The sequence below is a fragment of the Arabidopsis thaliana genome, chromosome 2 (assembly GCF_000001735.4).
Source record: "Arabidopsis thaliana chromosome 2, partial sequence".
Taxonomy (NCBI): domain Eukaryota; kingdom Viridiplantae; phylum Streptophyta; class Magnoliopsida; order Brassicales; family Brassicaceae; genus Arabidopsis; species Arabidopsis thaliana.
The window spans coordinates 10,129,603-10,150,268 of NC_003071.7; the positions used below are offsets into that span (position 1 = coordinate 10,129,603).

The 20,666-nt window shown below is 33.0% G+C and overlaps 5 protein-coding genes and 1 pseudogene across 7 annotated transcripts; 4 read left to right on the forward strand and 2 right to left on the reverse strand.

Annotated features, from left to right (window-relative positions):
* Positions 1–1,882: 1,882 nt before the first annotated feature.
* GGPS2 (geranylgeranyl pyrophosphate synthase 2) lies at positions 1,883–3,177 on the reverse strand. Its single transcript, NM_127943.3, has one exon. The coding sequence runs from the start codon at positions 3,145–3,147 to the stop codon at positions 2,017–2,019; it is 1,131 nt and encodes a 376-aa protein (NP_179960.1). The 5' UTR covers positions 3,148–3,177; the 3' UTR covers positions 1,883–2,016.
* Positions 3,178–5,572: 2,395 nt separating this feature from the next.
* Positions 5,573–5,863, forward strand: AT2G23808 (annotated as a pseudogene). Its single transcript has 2 exons — positions 5,573–5,662; positions 5,756–5,863.
* A 139-nt stretch (positions 5,864–6,002) lies between these two features.
* TET8 (tetraspanin8) lies at positions 6,003–7,993 on the reverse strand. Its single transcript, NM_179714.5, has 2 exons — positions 7,244–7,993; positions 6,003–6,571 (listed from the first exon to the last, which is right to left on the reverse strand). The coding sequence occupies exons 1-2, from the start codon at positions 7,748–7,750 to the stop codon at positions 6,257–6,259; spliced, it is 822 nt and encodes a 273-aa protein (NP_850045.2). The 5' UTR covers positions 7,751–7,993; the 3' UTR covers positions 6,003–6,256.
* Positions 7,994–10,780: 2,787 nt separating this feature from the next.
* On the forward strand, positions 10,781–13,336 carry AT2G23820 (Metal-dependent phosphohydrolase). Of its 2 annotated transcripts, NM_201793.4 has the most exons (7): positions 10,781–11,262; positions 12,115–12,239; positions 12,324–12,361; positions 12,442–12,552; positions 12,665–12,781; positions 12,874–12,915; positions 13,000–13,336. In NM_201793.4, the coding sequence occupies exons 1-7, from the start codon at positions 10,993–10,995 to the stop codon at positions 13,068–13,070; spliced, it is 774 nt and encodes a 257-aa protein (NP_973522.1). In that variant the 5' UTR covers positions 10,781–10,992; the 3' UTR covers positions 13,071–13,336. The 2 variants fall into 2 exon arrangements, with proteins under 2 accessions (NP_973522.1, NP_179962.3); NM_127945.5 differs by having other exon boundaries at positions 10,925–11,262; positions 12,874–13,297.
* Positions 13,337–13,865: 529 nt separating this feature from the next.
* Positions 13,866–15,112, forward strand: AT2G23830 (PapD-like superfamily protein). The gene is made up of 5 exons (NM_127946.2): positions 13,866–14,095; positions 14,222–14,292; positions 14,379–14,460; positions 14,567–14,682; positions 14,781–15,112. Exons 1-5 carry the CDS (start codon positions 14,044–14,046, stop codon positions 14,907–14,909), a joined length of 450 nt encoding a protein of 149 aa, NP_179963.1. The 5' UTR covers positions 13,866–14,043; the 3' UTR covers positions 14,910–15,112.
* Positions 15,113–19,029: 3,917 nt separating this feature from the next.
* AT2G23834 (uncharacterized protein) lies at positions 19,030–19,532 on the forward strand. Its single transcript, NM_001124902.2, has 2 exons — positions 19,030–19,150; positions 19,410–19,532. Exons 1-2 carry the CDS (start codon positions 19,088–19,090, stop codon positions 19,446–19,448), a joined length of 102 nt encoding a protein of 33 aa, NP_001118374.1. The 5' UTR covers positions 19,030–19,087; the 3' UTR covers positions 19,449–19,532.
* Positions 19,533–20,666: the final 1,134 nt, after the last annotated feature.

The window sequence follows — 20,666 nt, forward strand, 5'->3', positions numbered from 1 at the left end:
TGCTGACCTTTCCAAATCAATAACACAAGTGATACTTAAGAAAATTGTCACCATAAGCTTGGACGTGTGTGGACTAGTAAAGAATGTTGCGACAAATCAAGAGCGTTCGTCCATTTTCATTTGATAATTTGTTTTCTTGTCTCTTATTAAAATTTCAAATTTTTGTTCAACTTATATAGGTTAGATTTATTTACAAGAATAGTTATAAGGCTTTGCTGAAAATAGAATATATAATCTTTCACTTAGGGTTAGGGATTGAATTATTTTGGATAACTATATTAGATTAGATCATAATATTTTTTGTTCGTTGCATGATGTTTCTTTTGTCATTATTCTAAAAAAAAAAGCATAACCTGTAGAATTATTTCGGTGACCAAAATGTAAAATTACTATCTCTTTATTAATTTAGTTTTTTTTCCAACAAATTGATATATACAAATGATTTCCGATCCAAGATAGCGTCAGAAAAGCATATTTTTATGAGATAACACGACAAATTATTCTTGTAAACATATATATTATGGAAGGGAATATCCCTTGGCTTCTAGCATCAATACCGTAAAGAGTAATCGATCTGTTTTTTGTCTTTTCTTTATAAGTCGAATTCACTGCATTCTTTTAATAGAGATACACATCACAATGTATAACAAACTATATGGATAACAAAAACAAACATTATGAAAATCAAAGATAACATATGAAATTAATTAAGAACATCATCCAAAGCTTCACATTGCTTGTTCCATTACCTTAAGACACGGGAACTCCAAAACGGATGGATACAATTAACCATTTAATTGTACACCATTCATTAATTTCTATTTTATCAACAACAACATAAAAATGGGAACATGTTTAGGACATTAGGTCACATACAAAGACAGCAAATGGATTCTTGATCGTTAAAATCTAATGTACGAAGATTCGTGTCCAAGTTGAATTTTTAAAGAAGTTTGGTGTTATACTTTTAAACTCTACCTAGTGGCGAAATGGATGGGCTCGGCCATTGGATTGGTGGCAAAATATATTTTACTTTGGTTAGGATTATAGTTATGTAACAAATATGATTATGGATTTATGGTGATAAAGATTAGGATAGTCTATGATCTACACCATCATTTTCTTATTTTCATTCATGCCAAAACGGTCAATATCCAATGACCGTCTCTCAACCAGTAAGGAGTGGACAGTGCAAGCTTGAGACTATGCACAACAAATGGGAGGTTCACCAAACGAGCTACTCTAAAGATTCGAAAAAACCTTAAGAGTCGTGCGGACCCGGAATTGTTCCCTTCATTAAAGCTATCAAAGTCGATGATGGCTCTTCTGATTAATAAAGGAATCCAAGGAGAAGTGAAACACCCTGAACCATAACTAATTCTGGACCAGAGTGTTTTTGGCGGTCTTTCTTAGAAGACCGACTAATTGGTACCAAATACCAAATTATTCAAGATCTTAAAACTTGTTTATAAAGGAAATCTAGTTTTTGTGTACACAAAACATTTCAACATTTTCAATGGTTACATCATTTTACGTTAGAATCCAAAACATTTGAATCCTTGAAACACAATATTCTTTTGAACATTTTCTAGTAAAACCTTGGTCTCACGCGTTACACTTTACACACAGGGGCGGCTCAATCAGAATATTTGGCCCTGTTCTAAAATTTGGAATGGGCCTTTTTTTTGTTTTGGTAAAGCTCTTTAGTTTACTTGTTGTTAGTACCACACCAAGATGTCGATAACACGAGAGAAGATAATCAGCCTCCACAAAATATAACCGTCCACTGCTACGTCCATATTAGATTTAGATATATGTCTCATATTGTAGTTTTGTTTCTTTGAGTGTGATATATTTTCGTTTGAGTTTCTTTACATGCATGTTATAAAAATTATGTACATTTTTAAATATTCATTAATAAACATCTTAAAATGTGGTTACACTTAAAAATAAGGGAACACACTACTTTAGCATGTATACATAAACCCAACACACACAAACAAAACAAATATATAATCACTTATTTCTATTAGCAATAAAAGTAGTAAGAGCTACTAAAGGAGCAACCTTTTCAGAACTAAACCCTTGAAGATGTTGCCGTGCATCTTTCGTCAATCTCTTAACAAATTCTTTCGATTTCTCCAACCCTATCAACTTTGGATACGTTAGCTTTCCGGCGAGCTGATCTTTCCCGGCGGTTTTTCCCAATTCCTCCGACGACTTCGTCTCGTCCAAAATATCATCCACCACCTGAAACAACAATCCAATGCACCTTGCAAACTTTCTCACACTTTCAATCTCTTCATCAGATCCACCACCAATTATGGCGCCAAGAACCGCGGCAGTTTCCAACAAAACCGCGGTTTTATGAACATGGATAAACTCCAAATGCTCTAATCCGACCTCGTTTAAGTCCAAACCTTCACTGCTTATATCCATCGCTTGTCCCGCGACTAAACCTCTTGTCCCAATAGACCTAGCCAATTCTCTCACCGCCCAAACCATTCTCTCCGAGGATATTTCAGCGGTGGTCATGTGCTCAAAGGCAAGAGACAAGAGAGCCCCACCAGAGAGAATGGCAACTCCTTCGCCGTAGACTTTGTGCGTCGTGGGCTTTCCACGACGCAAATCGTCGTTGTCCATACAAGGCAAATCGTCTTTGATTAGAGACATCGTGTGGATCATCTCAACCGCACAAGCGGCGGGCATTGCCGCATTTTCTTGGCCACCTACTAGCTCGCAAGAAGCAAGGCAGAGTATTGGCCTAACACGTTTTCCAGCCGCAAGAATCGCGTATCGCATGGCTTCATGAATCTTGAGTGGCTCTCCGACTGGAATTGCTTCTTCTAGAGCTTTGTTCACTGATTCGGCTTTGCTCATCATGTATGGATCAAACTCAAACGTAAAGTTGGCATTTGAAACGATACCTCCTTCTTCTTCCTCTTCTCTTTCTTCGCCTTCTTCGTCTTCGACAATGGGAGAATCAAGAAACGCGGCTACTTCCTTTCGGGATAAAAGAGCGGTCTTGACACGAGATTCTAAAGAAGGCTGGAAGAGGCGGACTAGCCTTGGTTTAAGATTCGTGAAGAAGAAGTTTAGGGAGAGAATGAAGAGTGAGAGATAGAGAAAAAGAATTTGTGGTTCCATTTTTCATCAAAATCAAATCAAAATTTCTATCTCGGGTTATTTGTCCCGGTTGTCTTATTTATAGGGAGATGATCTATGTCAACTGATGATAACGTGACTAATGTATACAAAAAAAAAACTTAACGGCTTTTCGTGGGATCTTGGTAATCTTTCGTTTGGTTTACTTAATGTGTGTACTCTTTAAGATCGGTTTAAAACTAAGAAAATTTTGGTTTTCGAGTCGGTTCCAAATATTTTGGCTACTCAAGATCATGATGCATTCGAGTTTGGTGCAGGGAAAACAACTAAATTTACTTGGGGTTGGGGAAAGAGTTTATGGGGCCAAAAGTTTGAAACGTCTTGGCAACCCAAGAAATGTGTTCAATATTGGTTGATATAGAGATAAAAAAAAAATCACCATGCAAGTTTGTTTACCAATCTTATTGTAAATTTTGTTTATTTTACATCAATGTTAATAAGAATAAATTTCATTTGATTTGGATTTAACCTTTTATATTTGGTAATCTTAATTAACTAATTTGTATGAGTTTATGTTTAGATAAATGTGATACTGAAGTTATGTCACATATATATGACTAATCACTTACTACATTATATTAAACCAAATCTCAAATTAAGTCAAGAAAACAAATCCTCTGATAAACCAAACCGGACTTGAGAGTGATGATATCTTCCCGTAACCTCTAGTTGTTGCCGATTAAAGAAGGAAGACGTCTAATCTTCATGTCCTCAATTACGTAAAAGAAAGCAGAACCCAAAAAACATGGACCTCGTGAGAGACAATTTCATCTTCTCTGCACGTTTCCTTTAAAAACTTTTAAGCACTAATCTTCATTAACACGCAATATTTACTTCACTTAATACAACTTTACGTCCTTTTTAGGCTTACAATCCAAGATTGTAAACCTAAACCGTTTTTATTTTAATGAATATTTACATTTTTTTGCCACAAGAATTCTTTTTATGTCGGGTTTATTTTTTATTTTATTTATATGGATTTGATTTTTTAGTGTAAGAATCCTCCAGTTCAGACTTAGCATAAAAAATTTTCATTTATAAGCATTTGTGTTGTGAATCACGCATCTGGAATGAAGCACTGCCAATGTTGTCGGGTTTTTATTTATTTATTATGAATTTGAATTTCATTAAGGAATGAGAGATTTTGTAAAATTTACAAAAAGAGCTTACCATGAAAGTTATTCCTTACCAAAAATGCTAAAAAGCAAGAAGAACCTAGGATAATTTTGAAAGATCATTCAAGGGTGAGCCAACTTTGCATTAGGTCACCATAGTTTTGTGCTTTCGTTTGGTGAGAATTGTGTCACGAATCAGTCGATCAATCGCCTTGATTATAACTTGTGGAGTGGTGGATGCTTTGTTATGGAGCTTGTTGTTGGAATCGCTTGTAGTCTCACGCTGATTGCATTCAGATCCTCCTACTTTTTTTTGTTTTAGTCCGCTTCACCTTTTAAACCTTAATGTTCTTTAAGTACTAGGCTCTTGAGCCGAAGAAATATTTTTTTTGGTGTATTCGGTTCTTTTTTTTTAATGATGGAATTAGAACTGATTATTTGTTTGTTTGACAAAATACATATTTCTAAAAAGGCTATGTACGTTCATATCCCAGCCACAAATTTGTATTCCTCGTTAATTTTTTAAAAATATTCCATTTTTTGGCTTATAACCAAAAATTGCATGTTAAACTTACTTAACCCCAAACCTATCGTCATTATTATTATTATTGTTATAGTTTTTACTTACTTTATTGGATTAAAAAAACCAAGGTTAAACTTTCTTTATTAGGACAAACTAATATAACCATCGGACCCGACTAATCCAAGGGTTCGACTTAGCGAGAGGCAGCCCACTATGCTCTAGGTTAATCCATTCCTGGACTATAGGAATCAAACTCGGGGCAGAAATGTCTATTCTCCTGTCCCAAAACGATTTACCACTAGACTAGACTATGACAAGTTCGGCCAAAAATTCCATAAACCTAAAATTATGTCGTAAGAGAGCGATTCCTCTCTCAACTTCATCAAAAGTATCTCGGAAAAGGAGTTCTTGGCTAAATGGTGTTGAAAGTGTCATGGGGAAGCTCATGGCCAATCAAAATCTTAAGAAACTTAATTTTCTACTACATGGAGAAAAGTTGCTGGGACAAGTTTTTGAACCATAACGGGTTAGGTAATAACGAGTTTCTTACCTTTACGCACAAAGGAAATCTGTGCTTTCGCGTGGGCATCTACTGAATAGACGGTAAGGAGATGCTTAGACGACGAAGGTCTGAAACGTTCTTCTTAATGTTGTAATTGTAAGTTTTCATTCTTGGTAAGAGAGAAGCAAAGATACAGTGTAAGATTTGGTTTATATAAATGTGAATTATATAGTCCAATAAGAATTTGTTATTTAGGGGATCCCGAAGATGTTTGAGGAGATGCATATGCCAAAGGAGACAACGATTTTAGAGATTCATGATCCGAAAGAGAACAAGTCATGGGATGTTATGTATAAGGTCATTGGTTTTATACAGTCAAGATTTATTGCTTGATGGATTCGTTTGGTGAAAGATTTAGGTTTAGTGGTCTGAGATGTTTGCACGTTCAAGCTTATCAAACCGACCGAGATGCTTCTCACTGTCTCCATAATGGGACTTCATGATTACCCTCTTGAGGTGATCTCAGATGATGATGTATGTGAGGTGATCTCAGCTTGATCAATCTCTGAGAGACTAGTCAATGTATCAAGAACCCTTCTTCATTATGTTTGATGTGTTATTACATTGTTTCTCTGAGACTATTATCTTAATGTTTTGGTTCTTCTCTCCAGCTCAGTGTATAGTCATTGTCACAAATGTGGCTTCTCTGTTCCTCAAGGAGAAGAACAAAAGAACATGATATGAATAGAGAAACAATAAACTAATAAAAGCATATAATAAATCAATATCAAGGTTTAGCCCAAAAGGCAGAACATACTGATAATAGTCTCATAAGTGAGCTGTACAAGCAATAGGTCTCATCAAAACACCAAAGATAAAAATCATCAAACATAAAACCAAACTCCAACAATGTATCAACGAATCTCTGTCCTAAAACCCGATAAACTATGTTCAAGGCTTATATCCGTAGGTACGGGAATAACTGTCATCCCTCTTGTTGTTCCTGAAAGCACAGCAACCAACAGAGTAGACAATGATGAGGAAGACAAGGAAGACGATGTTAACGATTGCAACTTTCTTCCAAGCGCTTTTGACGTTGTCGAGTAGACCCGCTTTACAAGATTGACAATCGAAGCAGAGCTTTTCTTTTGCGTTGTCCCAGGTTTGGCAGTCTGGATTAGTGTGTGTTCCCGTTGTGTTCTTGGTCCAGGTTGTTGGGTTTACGTACTCGAAACCACATTCATCTGAAGGTTTGCAGCAACCAGACTGTAACACAAAACAAAGATTCGTTAGTTAACGTTATAGCCTTAAGAAAGAGTAAAAGTTCACAAAGATTCAGCTTTAGAAACTATCAAACAAACAAAATTCATATAAAAGTGCTAAGAACAGAGCAGAACTTTAGTTACAAAATTGCTTGCATCTTAAGTAAGAATCTGGTCCTGGATCTCATGTTTAATGATTCTCAGTTTTAAAAGGTTGAAACTTTTAATCAAAAAGTAAAGTTTTTGACTAGAAAAATGGATTTTTATAAGAGATCACTAAAAAAGAGAACTTTATGGATCAAAAAGGTCAAATCTTTTTTCAAGAATTAGAACAATTTTTTGTTAGCAATTCAACAAACTTTTGTAGGTAATTCAGTAAAACCTTAACAAAAGGAGAACAACATATTGATATGCATCGAAGTTCAAAACTAAAACATATGTCTATGGGTCAGATTCATAATTCATGATTCTCAAATTAGAAAAAGGTTGAAACTTTGTGTTCAAGGTAAGGCTTTTGTGTTCAAGTCAAAATCAAAAGTTCTTAGATCACAAAAAGAGAACTTTTAAAGGATCAAAAAGCTCAATCTCTTTCTAAGTTCTCAATCACACAATTCACTAAAAACCCTAAAAAAAAAGTTACAAAACTTTAAAATCACATCAAAGTCAAAATTTTTACCTGAAGAGCAGTAAGATGTTCCTTGTAGAAACTATTGACAGGAACATTAACAAACTTGGCTTCAAGCTTAGAACAAACTTTGCTCTCCACAAGACAACTCCTAATCTTATTCCAATTTTTACCATTCTCAACACGTTTCTGTAACCAAGTAGAGTAATCACCAAGTTTATACTCTTTATAACCTTTTCCTTCAATAGCTTCACCAGCTCCTTTGTTAGTAACAACAAAGGCAAAAACTGTTATACAGAACACAAGGAGAATCAAAAGGAACATGACAAAGAGATAAACCCAAAGAAGCCATGTGACTCTACAACATGAACCTATTAGACCAGCTATTGCTACAACCATAAGGAAAACACCAAGAGCAATCACTGGTTTGTCTAGGAATCTTTCACACTCTGTTGACCCTTTTTGGCTTAGCCAGATTCCACCAGCTAAGATTGGGATCGAGAGAAGAAATACTAGGAAATTGAGTATCCCTACGAGATTGTTGCTACAACGAGCCATGGTTTAGATTCAGAGAGAAAGATTGAAACTTTGAGGAACCCTTTAGATGAATTGAGAGAAAGATTGAGAATTTGAAGAACACTGAAACAGAATTTGAGTGGGATTTTGATGGGTTGATGAAACAAGTTTATATAGAGAAGACTGAAACGCGTGAAAGTGAGGAAATTTGGAGAAGGCTATTGCAGAGAAGTTTCGTTTGTTTTGGTTCTAAATTTCTAATTGTCTTTAGGAAGTAGTTGAGACTTGAAGACTTGGTTCATTTAGGAGAATGACTTTTTAACTTCCACGCGCTTTTACGCGAGTGGTGGATATTTTTGGATAATGACTTGTACTTATTTAATTATACTTTTTATTTAGTTTTTTTCTCTTGTGTATATTTTCTTCTATATTTGATCTTATCTTATCATGATTATTAAATAAATATTCATTATCTATAGATTGAATATAACTTGCAATGAAATAATTTCATAAAAAAAAGTAAGACTGACTAATTTTCTCATAATATATAGTTTATGACCATAACTGGTTTTTAGACTAAGTTAAGTAATTATGAGTTTGCAGCTAATTATATAAAATTTAATTTCAGTATAACTAAATAATTAATAAGAAAAAAAATTATAGCAATGTCTTAACAAATAAAAGAAGTTTTGTTTACCACATTTTTATTTTGAAATTTCTTAACTTTTGTAATTTTTATAAATCATTAAAAAAACTTTTATTTTCTTTCCTCAGTTGTGACCTTCTAAAAAATTAAAGACAGATTCTGTTTATGGTTATAAACTTACGATATATAATTTTATTTGTAAATTGTAATACACAACAAACAATCTTATTTGCAATATGCTGAAATTATGATTATTTTTTTGTATCTACAGTTTTTTTAGTTAAACAATTGTTTGAAAAGCATACCTTAGCCTAATATAAAACCATTAAACCTTTGAAAGATCAAATGGCTTTCACTTTCATATGAATATCTTATTTCTACTATGTCAAATAATTGAGTATTTCTTTTTCCTTTTGTTTTTACTTGCGTGAGCAAAATGTAAAGGCTTCCAAAGTCCAATTTGTTTTTGTTTACTCGTAATATTTGTCAACGTTTCTACTCGTATTTTATTTAATGAAATTCAAGTGACTAATATATACATATGCCACTGGAAAATTTGCAATTTGTTTTTATGCTTTTGGAGGCTGCGTTGATACCTAACCTACTTATTATAGAAAATAGACAATGGGAAGAATCAAATGACATGATCTTTTATTTAAAAACATATGTAGATCGTTTGAATCAGGCTGCATGCATTGCTACCTAAGTACCTAACCTACTTGCGTTGTTATTGTTGTTGTGTACTTGTGTTGTTTTTTATTTTTCTTGTTGGATTCCTTTGAAGCACTATTTTAAATTTGTAATATACATTATTATTGGATAACGATTTTTGGTATTTAAAACAATCTATCATAGATTTAAGTGAACTAGATTGTTTTAAATACCAAAAATCGTTATCCAATAATAATGCATATTAATTAGATTGTTTTATGATAATTTCTCAAATAATTTTTTATATTAATAAGATTTGAAATTTTGACAAAAAAATAAATAGATTTGAATAACTTGATTAAATTAAAAATGATAAATAGAAGATAATATTGTAAATATTAACATATGTAAATTAGGAGAATGGATTTAATACATTAAGTGTTACCTAAAAATTTAATCCATTCTCCTAATTTACATATGAAATATTTATATTCTTAGCATAAAAAAAAAGTCCGACTATATTTCAATTTAGATCATTGTTTGAGAAAAATTTCACTTTTTAGGTAAATGACCAATCACGTTACAACATATCAGTATCAAATCCACATAAGACATCCATGTGACACATTGCATATGCAAAGAGAAAACGAGACACCAAAATTTTGTACAAACAATAATCAGTCAATCCGAGGCTACTATATTAAAAAATTCAAAAAAAAAATTGTGATTTAATGATATTTTGAAAGTTTAAGTTTTTTCGTCCTAAATTTGAAAACTGACACATTTTTGATATTTTTACCTTTGATACATCCGTAGAAAAAATATTTACCTACTAAATATTTTCTTATATGTAGCTTATAAGTATAATTATGTGAATAACACTAACTAAAATAGATATTAGTTTATTTAAGTTTGAAAAAAATGTGACGGTTAGCTTCTCATAGCTTGAGTTTTGTGGAAACTTTACTTTATTATATTAAATATCATCATATCACATAATATGATAGTAACAAACTAATTAGTAATGTACCATCAACTTTTCTAGTAGTAAGTACTACTTTGAGGAATCTTGCACTCTGATGATATCAGGAATATGATCATAAACTTCAGAGCATCAACTCCTAGAAGAAACCGAGTGAGGTGGTCCAAATCAACAAACCTGAACACACAAGAACCTTGAATAAGACTTTCCAAATAAAAGTAGAAAAAAAAAACAGAGAATTAGAAATTCAAAAACCATACTCTTATTTTCTGGGACAAGGGTTTTTTTATACCCGAACAATTTACAAAGTGTATTTTCATACCAAAACAAATTTGAAGGATGAATTCATACCCAAACTCCAAAAACATTTGAATTTTATAGCTAAACTTTACATTTAGTGCTTAATTCAAAATCGTAAATAACGAGTATTAGTCAACTGTTACAGTTGCTGAGTCAAATGACATGTATTTGATGTTATACTTCAAAACGACATCGTGTTAAATGTTAGAATTAAAGTTATACAAAATTTTGTAAAAATCAGATATTGAAGCCACGACGTTTCACTCATTTAGGCAGCTTATTAACATTTGATCGACAACTATCATGAGTTCGAGACCTAATTTTTTTGTACAACTCTATAAAATTTTAATTCTAACACTTAAAACGATGTTGTTATAAACTCTTGACCAAACCTAGATATGAAAATACGTTTTTCCCCTGATTTGATGTTAGCCCCACGAAACTCATGACCCGAACCTAGATAGTTTGCTTGTCTTCAAGCAAACGCTGTCCAGATCAACCAAGTGAAGGGACTTATTTTCTTTTTTCCAATGATTCGGAATTCAAGACCCACTACACTATTGGGTCTTCATATAATAAAAGGCCCAATAAAAGTCTCCAGAGGAAACAAAACTAATCGAAACGACGAAACAGTTAAGGTAACAAAGTAAACAAACACGATTCCCAAAACACGAAGAAAGATAAAGCAAAGAAAAAAAAAGAAAGATGAAGAATGTGAATCGAGTCTTCTTCTGCAAATCACTATCTCTCGTCTTCCTCGTTCCTTCTTTCACTCGTTCTCATATCCGATTTACTTACTCCGCCGCCGGTGCTTCTTCTCCTAATCGAGCTATTCACTGCATGGCTTCCGATTCCCCTCAATCCGGAGATGGTTCCGTCTCTTCTCCTCCTAATGTCGCGGCTGTTCCCTCTTCTTCTTCTTCTTCGTCCGCTTCTTCCGCCATTGATTTCCTCTCTCTCTGTACTCGTCTCAAGGTAAGCTTTGATTGATCCGCCTTACATTTTCGCTAAGATCCGGTGGTTTTGTGTGATTATACAACGCAATGTTGGTTAGATGATGCGATTGTTCTTGTTGATGGATTGTGTGGAAATCTGATTTCGTTAGGGAAATGAAACGATTTCAAGCTATGTAGTTACTTTTGATGTTCTTGTTGATGGATTGTATTGGAATCTGTAAATTCGTTTGTGCAATGAAACGATTTCAAGCTTTGTTGTTACTGTGTAGATGTGAAGTTTTTATGTGAATCTGGTTAGTTTTCGCGGTGGTTTCTGTCAATGAACTATTTCTACTCGTAACTTTTGTCTATGGAACCTAGAATTTGATACAGATGTTGGTTTGAAACCTCTAACGCATTGTTTAGATTTATGTGGATGTTTTTTACCAATGTAAGATTGGATCTGTGTTAAGAATGGAGATTATTCTGGTGATGGATTGTAGAAACTCAATGCATTGTAACTGTTTATATAAGATCATTTGTTTTTTAGATTTGTGTGGATGTTTGTTATCAATGTTATGATGGATCTGTGTGGAGATAGCTTGAAACGTTTCGTGCTTAATGGATTGTATTGGAATGTATAGTGGATTGTTACGGAAATGAAACATTGTCAAGCTTGGCTGCATCTGTTGACGGATTGTAGAATTCGTTTAGGGGAATGAAATGATTTCAAGTTTATGTGATTAATGGTCTGTGATTACTAAATCCTTGAAGATGTGAAGTTTGTCATGTGTTTTACTTTTTTGTGAATCAAGTGAGTTTTTGTTTGCTGATTTAACGATAGAGTTTGTGTGCTGTATCGTTTGGTAAACCATCTTTTTATATCAAATAGACAACTCCAAGAGCTGGATGGATTAAGAGAGATGTGAAAGATCCAGAATCTATAGCGGATCACATGTATCGGATGGGTCTTATGGCTCTAATTTCTTCAGATATCCCCGGTGTTAACAGAGACAAGTAAGTTTCTTGCTTGCTTCTCTCTTTTCAAGTTTCAACTGCTGTGAAAAAACTCTTCTTATATACATACTTTTCTTTCTATAGATGCATGAAAATGGCGATTGTTCATGATATTGCAGAAGGTTAGTTCTTTCACTTTTAGAGATTTTTAATCATCGATTTTCTTAATCACGAGTTATTTAGTCGAGTTGTTGTTGAGCAGCCATTGTAGGAGACATTACACCTTCTTGTGGGATATCTAAAGAAGAGAAAAACCGAAGAGAAAGCGAAGCACTTGAGCACATGTGCAAACTCTTGGGTGGAGGCGAAAGAGGTCTGTTTCTCTTCTATTGTTGAAATACCTTATGTATCTTCGTTCGACCTTCTTATGCTCATTTGTATAACACTTATCATCACTTCTAAAAATGTATATATCGTAATTGCAGCAAAAGAAATCGCTGAGCTTTGGAGAGAATACGAAGAGAACTCTTCACCTGAAGCCAAAGTTGTTAAAGATTTCGATAAAGTTGAGCTGATACTACAAGCTTTGGAATATGAACAAGGTAATGAATGACCAATAAAAGAAACTCTCTTTCGATAAGAGATTTAGCAGAAACTAATACTCATATTGTTTTTTGTTTGCTATTTAACGCAGATCAAGGGAAAGATCTAGAAGAGTTTTTCCAATCAACAGCAGGTAATTTTTGTTGTATGTCATTATACTCTAAATAGATAATCTGAATATGGTTGAAGGCTTTAAGCTTGTTACTGTTTGATTCAGGGAAGTTCCAGACTAATATAGGCAAGGCTTGGGCGTCGGAGATTGTTTCAAGAAGACGAAAGCAACATTAGTTCTCACTTGACTCTTTCTTTTTGTTTCTTAACGTCTAGCTCAGTGGAGTTCAAATACTCGTACGTTTCAAATTTAATCATCTTAAGGTTTTTCTAATAATCTTCGTAGCTGTCTTTACTTGTTTTGTTACTATCACTAATAAAAGATAGCTAGCTAGTGACTATCTTATAGATAGCTAATGAAGATCAAAAAACTTAATCAAGCTCTTAAATTTTATTTTAAGAAAGTATCATTGGTTCCTCAATATAAATTTTCGGATCGTTAATAGAGGTCAAATGATTTTTCTTTGTTTTGTTTTGTTTCAAGATTTTGCACGGGTTAAAAGTTGAATAAGAATAACGAATAGAGTATAGACACTTCATAAAGTGTAGTTTCCCTGCCACACTTAGATCTCCTACTAACCTCACTTAGATTAGATTTCTCTCTAGTCTAAAAGTCTTTAAACCTTTTACCATTGGGTTTCACAAAATTAACATTAGTAGTTATGTCTTTTCTTTTTAAAAACATATTTTAGAATAAACCATATCTCCAACCGAAAACTCCAAACTCTCTCCGACGCTTATCCGCATAGTTCTTTTGTCGATTTTGAGCTTCTTTTATCTTAACCTTTAAGATTTTGATTTTTTCCGATGTTCATGTTATTAACCACAAGTCTACAATTAAATTATTATATTTTTTTAAAAATGATTCTTGCGCGAGAAGCTACTTAGTGGACTCGGAAGGAGAAGGGAAATTGGTAGAGGTTTTAATTTGCAAAACTTATAATAATATAATAGTAGTAGTCGTAACAAATGGTTTAGCTGATTATTCAACATGGAACTTTTCAAAGAATGTTTCAGTTTTAGTTGAACAGACAATTTTTACCCTTGTCGTAACAAGACAAATAACGATTTTTCCGACTCTCTTCATTCGATCTCTCTCCCTCTCCCTCTCTCGATCGGAAAAGTTTGAATCTCCGGCGATCTTCTCAAGATGAGTAACAACGAGCTTCTCGAAATCGAGCCTATGTATCTTCAATTCCCTTGTAAGTTTTTTTTTTGACTTTTTCTTGTTTTCCCTGATTTTGCATGTCTTTCTTGTCCATAACCAGATTTTGTTGAGTTATGGTTTACTATTAAATTTCGCTATTCACTTGGCTGAGTTGATGTAGTTGAATTGAAGAAGCAGATGTCTTGCTCTCTTTACTTGACGAACAAGACAGACAATAACGTGGCCTTTAAGGTAAAACAAAGTTTTCCGAGTCATTAAATTGTCGTGATTATCTCGTGTTTCTAAGGTTTCTCGTGATTCTCTTTATTTTATTTGAGGTTAAGACGACAAATCGGAACAACTATTGCGTTAGGCCTAATTATGGACTTATTCTTCCAAAGTCGACTTGTAAAGTTCTTGGTCCGTTCTCTAATCGTTTTCTTGGGGAAACTTTTTTTCCCCCTTCAACTGCCAAACTTGTTCTTGGACTAGGAATTTGATGAATCTTTATTTGTTGTTTGTCTAGTGACCATGCAAGCTCAAAAGGAAGTTCCTTCTGATATGCAGAGCTTTGAAAAGTTTATGATTCAAAGTGTACTGGCTAGTCCTGGAGTCACAGCCAAAGAAGTTACTCGTGAGATGGTACTGATTCACATTGTTGATTTGATGAATAATTCACACTTTGGCTTTTGGTTCCTTAAAGCATTTGTTTCGTTTTTTTCTGATGAGCAACTTTGCAGTTTAGCAAAGAATCAGGGCATGTAGTTGAGGAGACTAAACTGAGAGTTACTTATGTTTGCTCCACCACGACCAACATCACTAGTTCACCAAGGACTAGAAGAGGGTTTATATTTCAGTGTTTTTGTTAGACATTTTCTCTTTACTTCATTGACGATATTCATCACCAGTAACACTCTTAGCGATGTCTCTTGCTATGGCGTTTGGAGCTGCTTGCCACGAGCTCGTAATAGCGGCTGGTAAAACTCGATTGATTCTGTACAGTAATTTGTTTGTAAAATAATTATGAGACCCAGTTTACTTTGTATATAATGCACTAAAATCTAAACATCACTGACCATCTATATAATCATATCCTTATAGCTCAAACCTTTGAAATTCAAATAAAATAACACATATCTTAGATAGGCGTGGGCATTCGGGTACCCGTTCGGGTTCGGTTCTTTTTTTCCGGGTATCGGGTCTATTCGGGTAAGAGGTTGAGAACCATTCGGGTATTCTAAAAATTCAGTTCGGTTTCGGTTCGGTTTCGGGTCGGTTCGGTTATTTTAGTAAAAATGTAAAAATAACCAAAAATACCCAAAATATTTTTGGGTTCGGGTTGGATTCGGGTTTTTTACTCATATATACCCAAATCTACCCGAAATACCCGATTGCCCGTAAATATATTTGTTACTTTTTATACAAATATAACCAAATGTAAACAAAATACTTAAATTACCTAAAAGAAAACTATAACATTTGTTACTTTTATCCCAAATATATCCAAATGTATATGAATTACTAAAAGAATCTAGTATAATCGGATTTATAATTTTAATTTTGGGTGTTTGAGGTATTACAAATATATATATAACTAATATATTTAGGTTACATTTGTATTCGGGTACCCACGGGTATTAGATTCGGTTCGGGTTCGGTTCGAGTTTTTTCGGGTAGTGAAGTCGAGGACCCATTCAGGTTATTCTAAAAATCGGATTCAGATTCGGTTTGGTTATTTTTCGGGTTTTTCGGTTCGGATATTCGGTTCCGGGTATTATGCCCATGCCTATATCTTACCATCGGATAATTCTTTATTTATTTATTTTTATTTATTTTTTTTTTATCACAAAGAGGTGTCCATATTATTCATAAGAGCTATAAAAAGTCAAAGTAACTAATAAATAACACTACAAAGGTGTCCATAATCCGTAAGTAACCACAAAGACGTATTCATAATCCGTAAGTAATACTATTTATTCTTAGTGAATCCTCTTTTCCTTTCTGATCTTCGGCGGCTCTAGTACTGGTAGTAAGGTTTGCGGCAGAAGTTTTCGAAATGCTTATTAGCAATCAGATTCAAACCAGCACCCTCGATCTTTCCATAATGACCGTTGCCCACTGTAGAAGATTCTTCATTAAGCATGCTTTTGTTCAATTCCACACTAAGCTAGGAAGACTTTATGAGTGATTGAGGTCCATAGAGCGTATGATTTCTTGTCCTACAATGTCACGTAGATGAGCAATCTTGTATGTAAAACCATCCTTATACAAAGCCTTTCTGTGCTAGTGAAGACTATCCTGAGGAATACCATTCCTCGTGTATAAGAAGAAGCTAAATAAAGTTTCAAGCTTTCCCAGATTCATCTCTGGCTAGGTGAGAGTGTCATGAATTACAACATCCGACATGGTTCTTAGAACAATGGATCTTGCTCCCAAGATAAACCTATGGGATCTGATCCCAAGCATAAGTCATCATCCGTTTTCACTAGAATGTCAGTGAGATATGCACTAAATTTAATTTGTCTTATTGAATTCATTTATCTTAATAACCTAACTTAGGGCCTAATTGGCAAGTTCTTTAGAGTCTTTACAAAGCAAAAAAATTCTAAAGCTTTGAAATAGATCTAATCAATCTTTAGAAAATTTGACTTTCCTTTTCTTACTCACAGCCAACATATTTCCTTAATTAATATTTTTGGCTGTAGAAAGCAGTTTTTTTTCTTCTAAAGCACACAAAAGCTTTCCAAAATTTTAAATTCTACAACTACAGTCACATCCAAAATATCTACGGCATAAAATTTACAGCCAAAAATCTAAGCTAGAGTCAGAACATATCATACCCTTAATTTTTTTTAAAGTGCTATTAGTTAAAGTGATTATGTAGGACCAGGCCCGTTCCTACGGCATATAAAATAAAGCATTCTCCTACTGCCATTTTTGAAAGGGACATTATACTTATCAGTAAAATCTAATTTTCAAGTGCTTTCTTGTTGTTTATTTTTATCAATTACTATGCTTCTGCTTGAATATCTAAAAATACAAGTGACGTAAATTGTATTATAGTAGATCCTATATACAGATTTATCTTATAGACGTGTAAAAGATATTCATGAAATATCAAATAGATCATTGAGTTTTCACCGTTGCAGATAAATGTTTTGATTACGAAGTTATTCATAACTACCGTTGCAGATAATGTTTAAAGACACAAAAAAAAAAAAAAAATGTTCATTGTTCATGTGTTGAAAACAGGAGGAGGGAAAAAAACATTATTTCGTATAACATTGTTACATTTCATAACATTATAATTCAACATGTAAGTTTAGATGATAGTTCTATTCATTTCACTATAAAATCATTATTGACTATTACATGCGTTTATTAACTCACAAAAAAACCAATATTTTCCAGAGTTTCTAAAAGTGACTATGTTTTCTATCTAGAATAAAACTGGTTATAAATAATCGTTATTCAAAAAAATGTTGTCGACGAGAAAATAAAATAAAAATAAATGTTGGTTTGGTTGCAATTGGAAGGTTGACTAAATAAATAAGAACTCAAGAAGATAAGAAAAGAACAAAATACAAACCAAGCAACTTTTATATCTTCAAGATAATTTCTCACAAATACATTAAATTGTGAATAGTAGTGATTCCAAATTATAAAACACACAGTATCATGATTTCAACTAGATCGTCTAACTAGCAAGCTGTAGGATAATCTCTCTTTTGACATCTATATCTTTAAACAAATCAACAAAATAAGGTTCAACAAGTTCTTGGAGAGCCTCAACAACGATGTTCTGTAATTTTATCTGTCATGATATCTCTTTCCCTACTATGTGGAATAAAATTTTTCTTCATTGACTTTGTGTTTTTATGATATTTTTGAACCTCTCTTAGTGCAATTGTTTCTGGCAAGTTTTTGTGTGACTTATCACTTATCTAATAAACTTTTTTTCCTTTCCAAAATTGACTGAGTGACGAAGGTAGGAAATAATCAATTTTAGAAAAGAAAAGAGTTAAAAAGATACGACAAATACATGCCTGCCGAGGACAGTGGCACTGAGAGAGATCAGAAAATACCATAAAAAGCACAAAACTAATAATAAGAAAATTTCAATCCGAGAAACTAGTGAAAAAATATCATGAAAATTTGCGATTTCAAAAGTGTTGTTGAAACTTTTCAAGAAAATTGTGAAGCTTATCTTGCTGAACTGTTTGAGGATACAAATTTTTGTATAGTACATGCAAAAAGAGTGACTATCACTAGCTTGCTAGAAGGAATCTTGATGATCGAACTCGAAACCATGTAAATTAGCTAGAGAACCAATAATCGATATATTTCCTCTCTAATTGTTATATGCGGTGCTTTACATCAGCCAATGAGTATGCAAAATACTTCAATGGACTTTCTAGAAAAGACCATCCATTTTTCATAACAGAATAATGATATTGATTCATAAATAATCTCTAATTTTTTCAAATAACTGACTAAATAAGAATCAAAGGAAAATAATAGTTCAAAGAATCTAAATTATTTTTCTTATTTAGTTAATTATTTGAAACTTTAGAGGTAAGTATTTATGAATCATAATTGTTTCTGTTATGAACAATAGGGATTGGATTTTTCTAGAAAGTTCATTAACGTATTTTGCATTCTTATTGGTTGTTGTAAGTTACAACAAATCACAATTTGAGAGAAAAAGTTTCGATCAAACTAATCTACAGTTGTTCTAGTCTTAAATGATGATAATGAATTAATGTTTTTATCTGTTAACTCAATTTTCATGCAGATACAGTATATGACGTTCTAAAAATTCATTAGTTTTTCTTTTGATACAACTTAGAAAAGCCTGTTTTCAGCAGCATGATGCTTCTACTCCAAGTTTTGTTGGCGTGATAACTACTTAACGAATAACATTGTGAATACAATCAAAACATCAAACATTTTGGTGAAACTGGCAAACAATATTACAAATGATTTAGACAGTGAGAGTGTAACGTTACTCAACAAAACATTGAAAAACAAATCCTAACATAAAGCCATGGCACGAGAATACCAAAGATATCATAATTTTCAAACGAGTGTAAAGAGCCATGGAGATGTGGTAGGTTATTCAAGTTCCAACTAGAAGCTATGTATTGATTCATATCTCTTTTTTTGGTTCCCATGTCCCCTCCGTTGTAAAAAACCCACTTCCAAAAACACGGTTTTTCAAATCAACACCATAATATACATGTAACAAGATATCGAATAAACAAATAGTTGATACAAACAAATTTGCTTTGTGTTTAACAGTTTAAGAACGACCATAAATAGCAGATTTGTTTGTAATAACAATTTTTTTATTTGATTTCTCGTTGCAGGTATATTGTGGAGCTGATTTGGAGAATCGACTTCTTTGAAGCGGATTTTACAAAGAAGTAAAAATGAAAACCAGAAGAAGTGATATGGATAAATACATTGCTTATGGTTGGATTTCTGAATAACCTAGCGCGTCTACATGGATCTCTACTCTCGTTTGAGAGTTCTGAGATCCCGGTGTTCTCATGCTCGCTTTATGTTGACATGTGTTTTTCATCATTTTGTTTGGTAAAGTGTAATTTCACGTTCAAATCATTATGTACTTCTGTTTCCTAATTCTCACCAAAATACTTGATATATTGCCAAAAGAGCGCCTATCTCTAAGGATTTACACTATGCTAGAAGGACCCTAGACAATCGACTTTGAAATGGTGATATTGTATCTATTAAATTTTGGGTATTTTTTTTCTCATTTCAATGCATTCTGATTATCTTAAGAAAATATAATTTGCTTGGTTGATATTTTCTTCTCTTGATTTACACTATTTTGTTGATTTAAAGTCAAACCAAGTTAAACCATGATCCAAACGTTTATACTGTTTGCTTTCAATCTAGTATAAAAAACTATTGTAGTCATATATATATGAACCTCTATGATCATTCAATAATGACTAACCTTGTCAGTAATACCACATCTCGAATAAACCTTGCTTCAATGCTCACAGTTCTTTAGTATGTCTCCACTTCCTACCAACAAACAAAAACAAATGATCAAATCAATCTCCACTTTCCTTTAAACCAAAGAACTTGTCAATGAAAAATGTTAACCTCAAATATGTTTAGAAGTCGGTTCATCTTTTTGGGCACGTAGATTTGTTAAGGCCAAAGATGTAGTTTCCTTATTTTTCATTCATATCCATTTCTTTATCACCTCTTTCATGAACTTCAACCAATTCATTTTTCTACATATAATAAAATCAATTTCAACAAATTAAATATGAAAATTTTCTTAGATCTAAGATCACAATAACAACAAAAATAACAAAACAATTCACCGAAAAAAACAAAAATAACAGAACAAAACCTTTTATTATCCCAAATTGTTGGCTAGCCCTACCGTCACTTAGATCTAAGATCTTCGGAGTTACCACACATGATTGCCACTGCTTTCACCCAATTTCTGATATGTTTTAACAATATAAATCATTTTTCTTCTATAAAAACTAAAATAATTTTGTATAATGTTGGTATAAATTTAAAAAATAAAAACAAAATAAAATAACTTAAAATCATAAAATAAAAAATCTGGAGAAAGATCT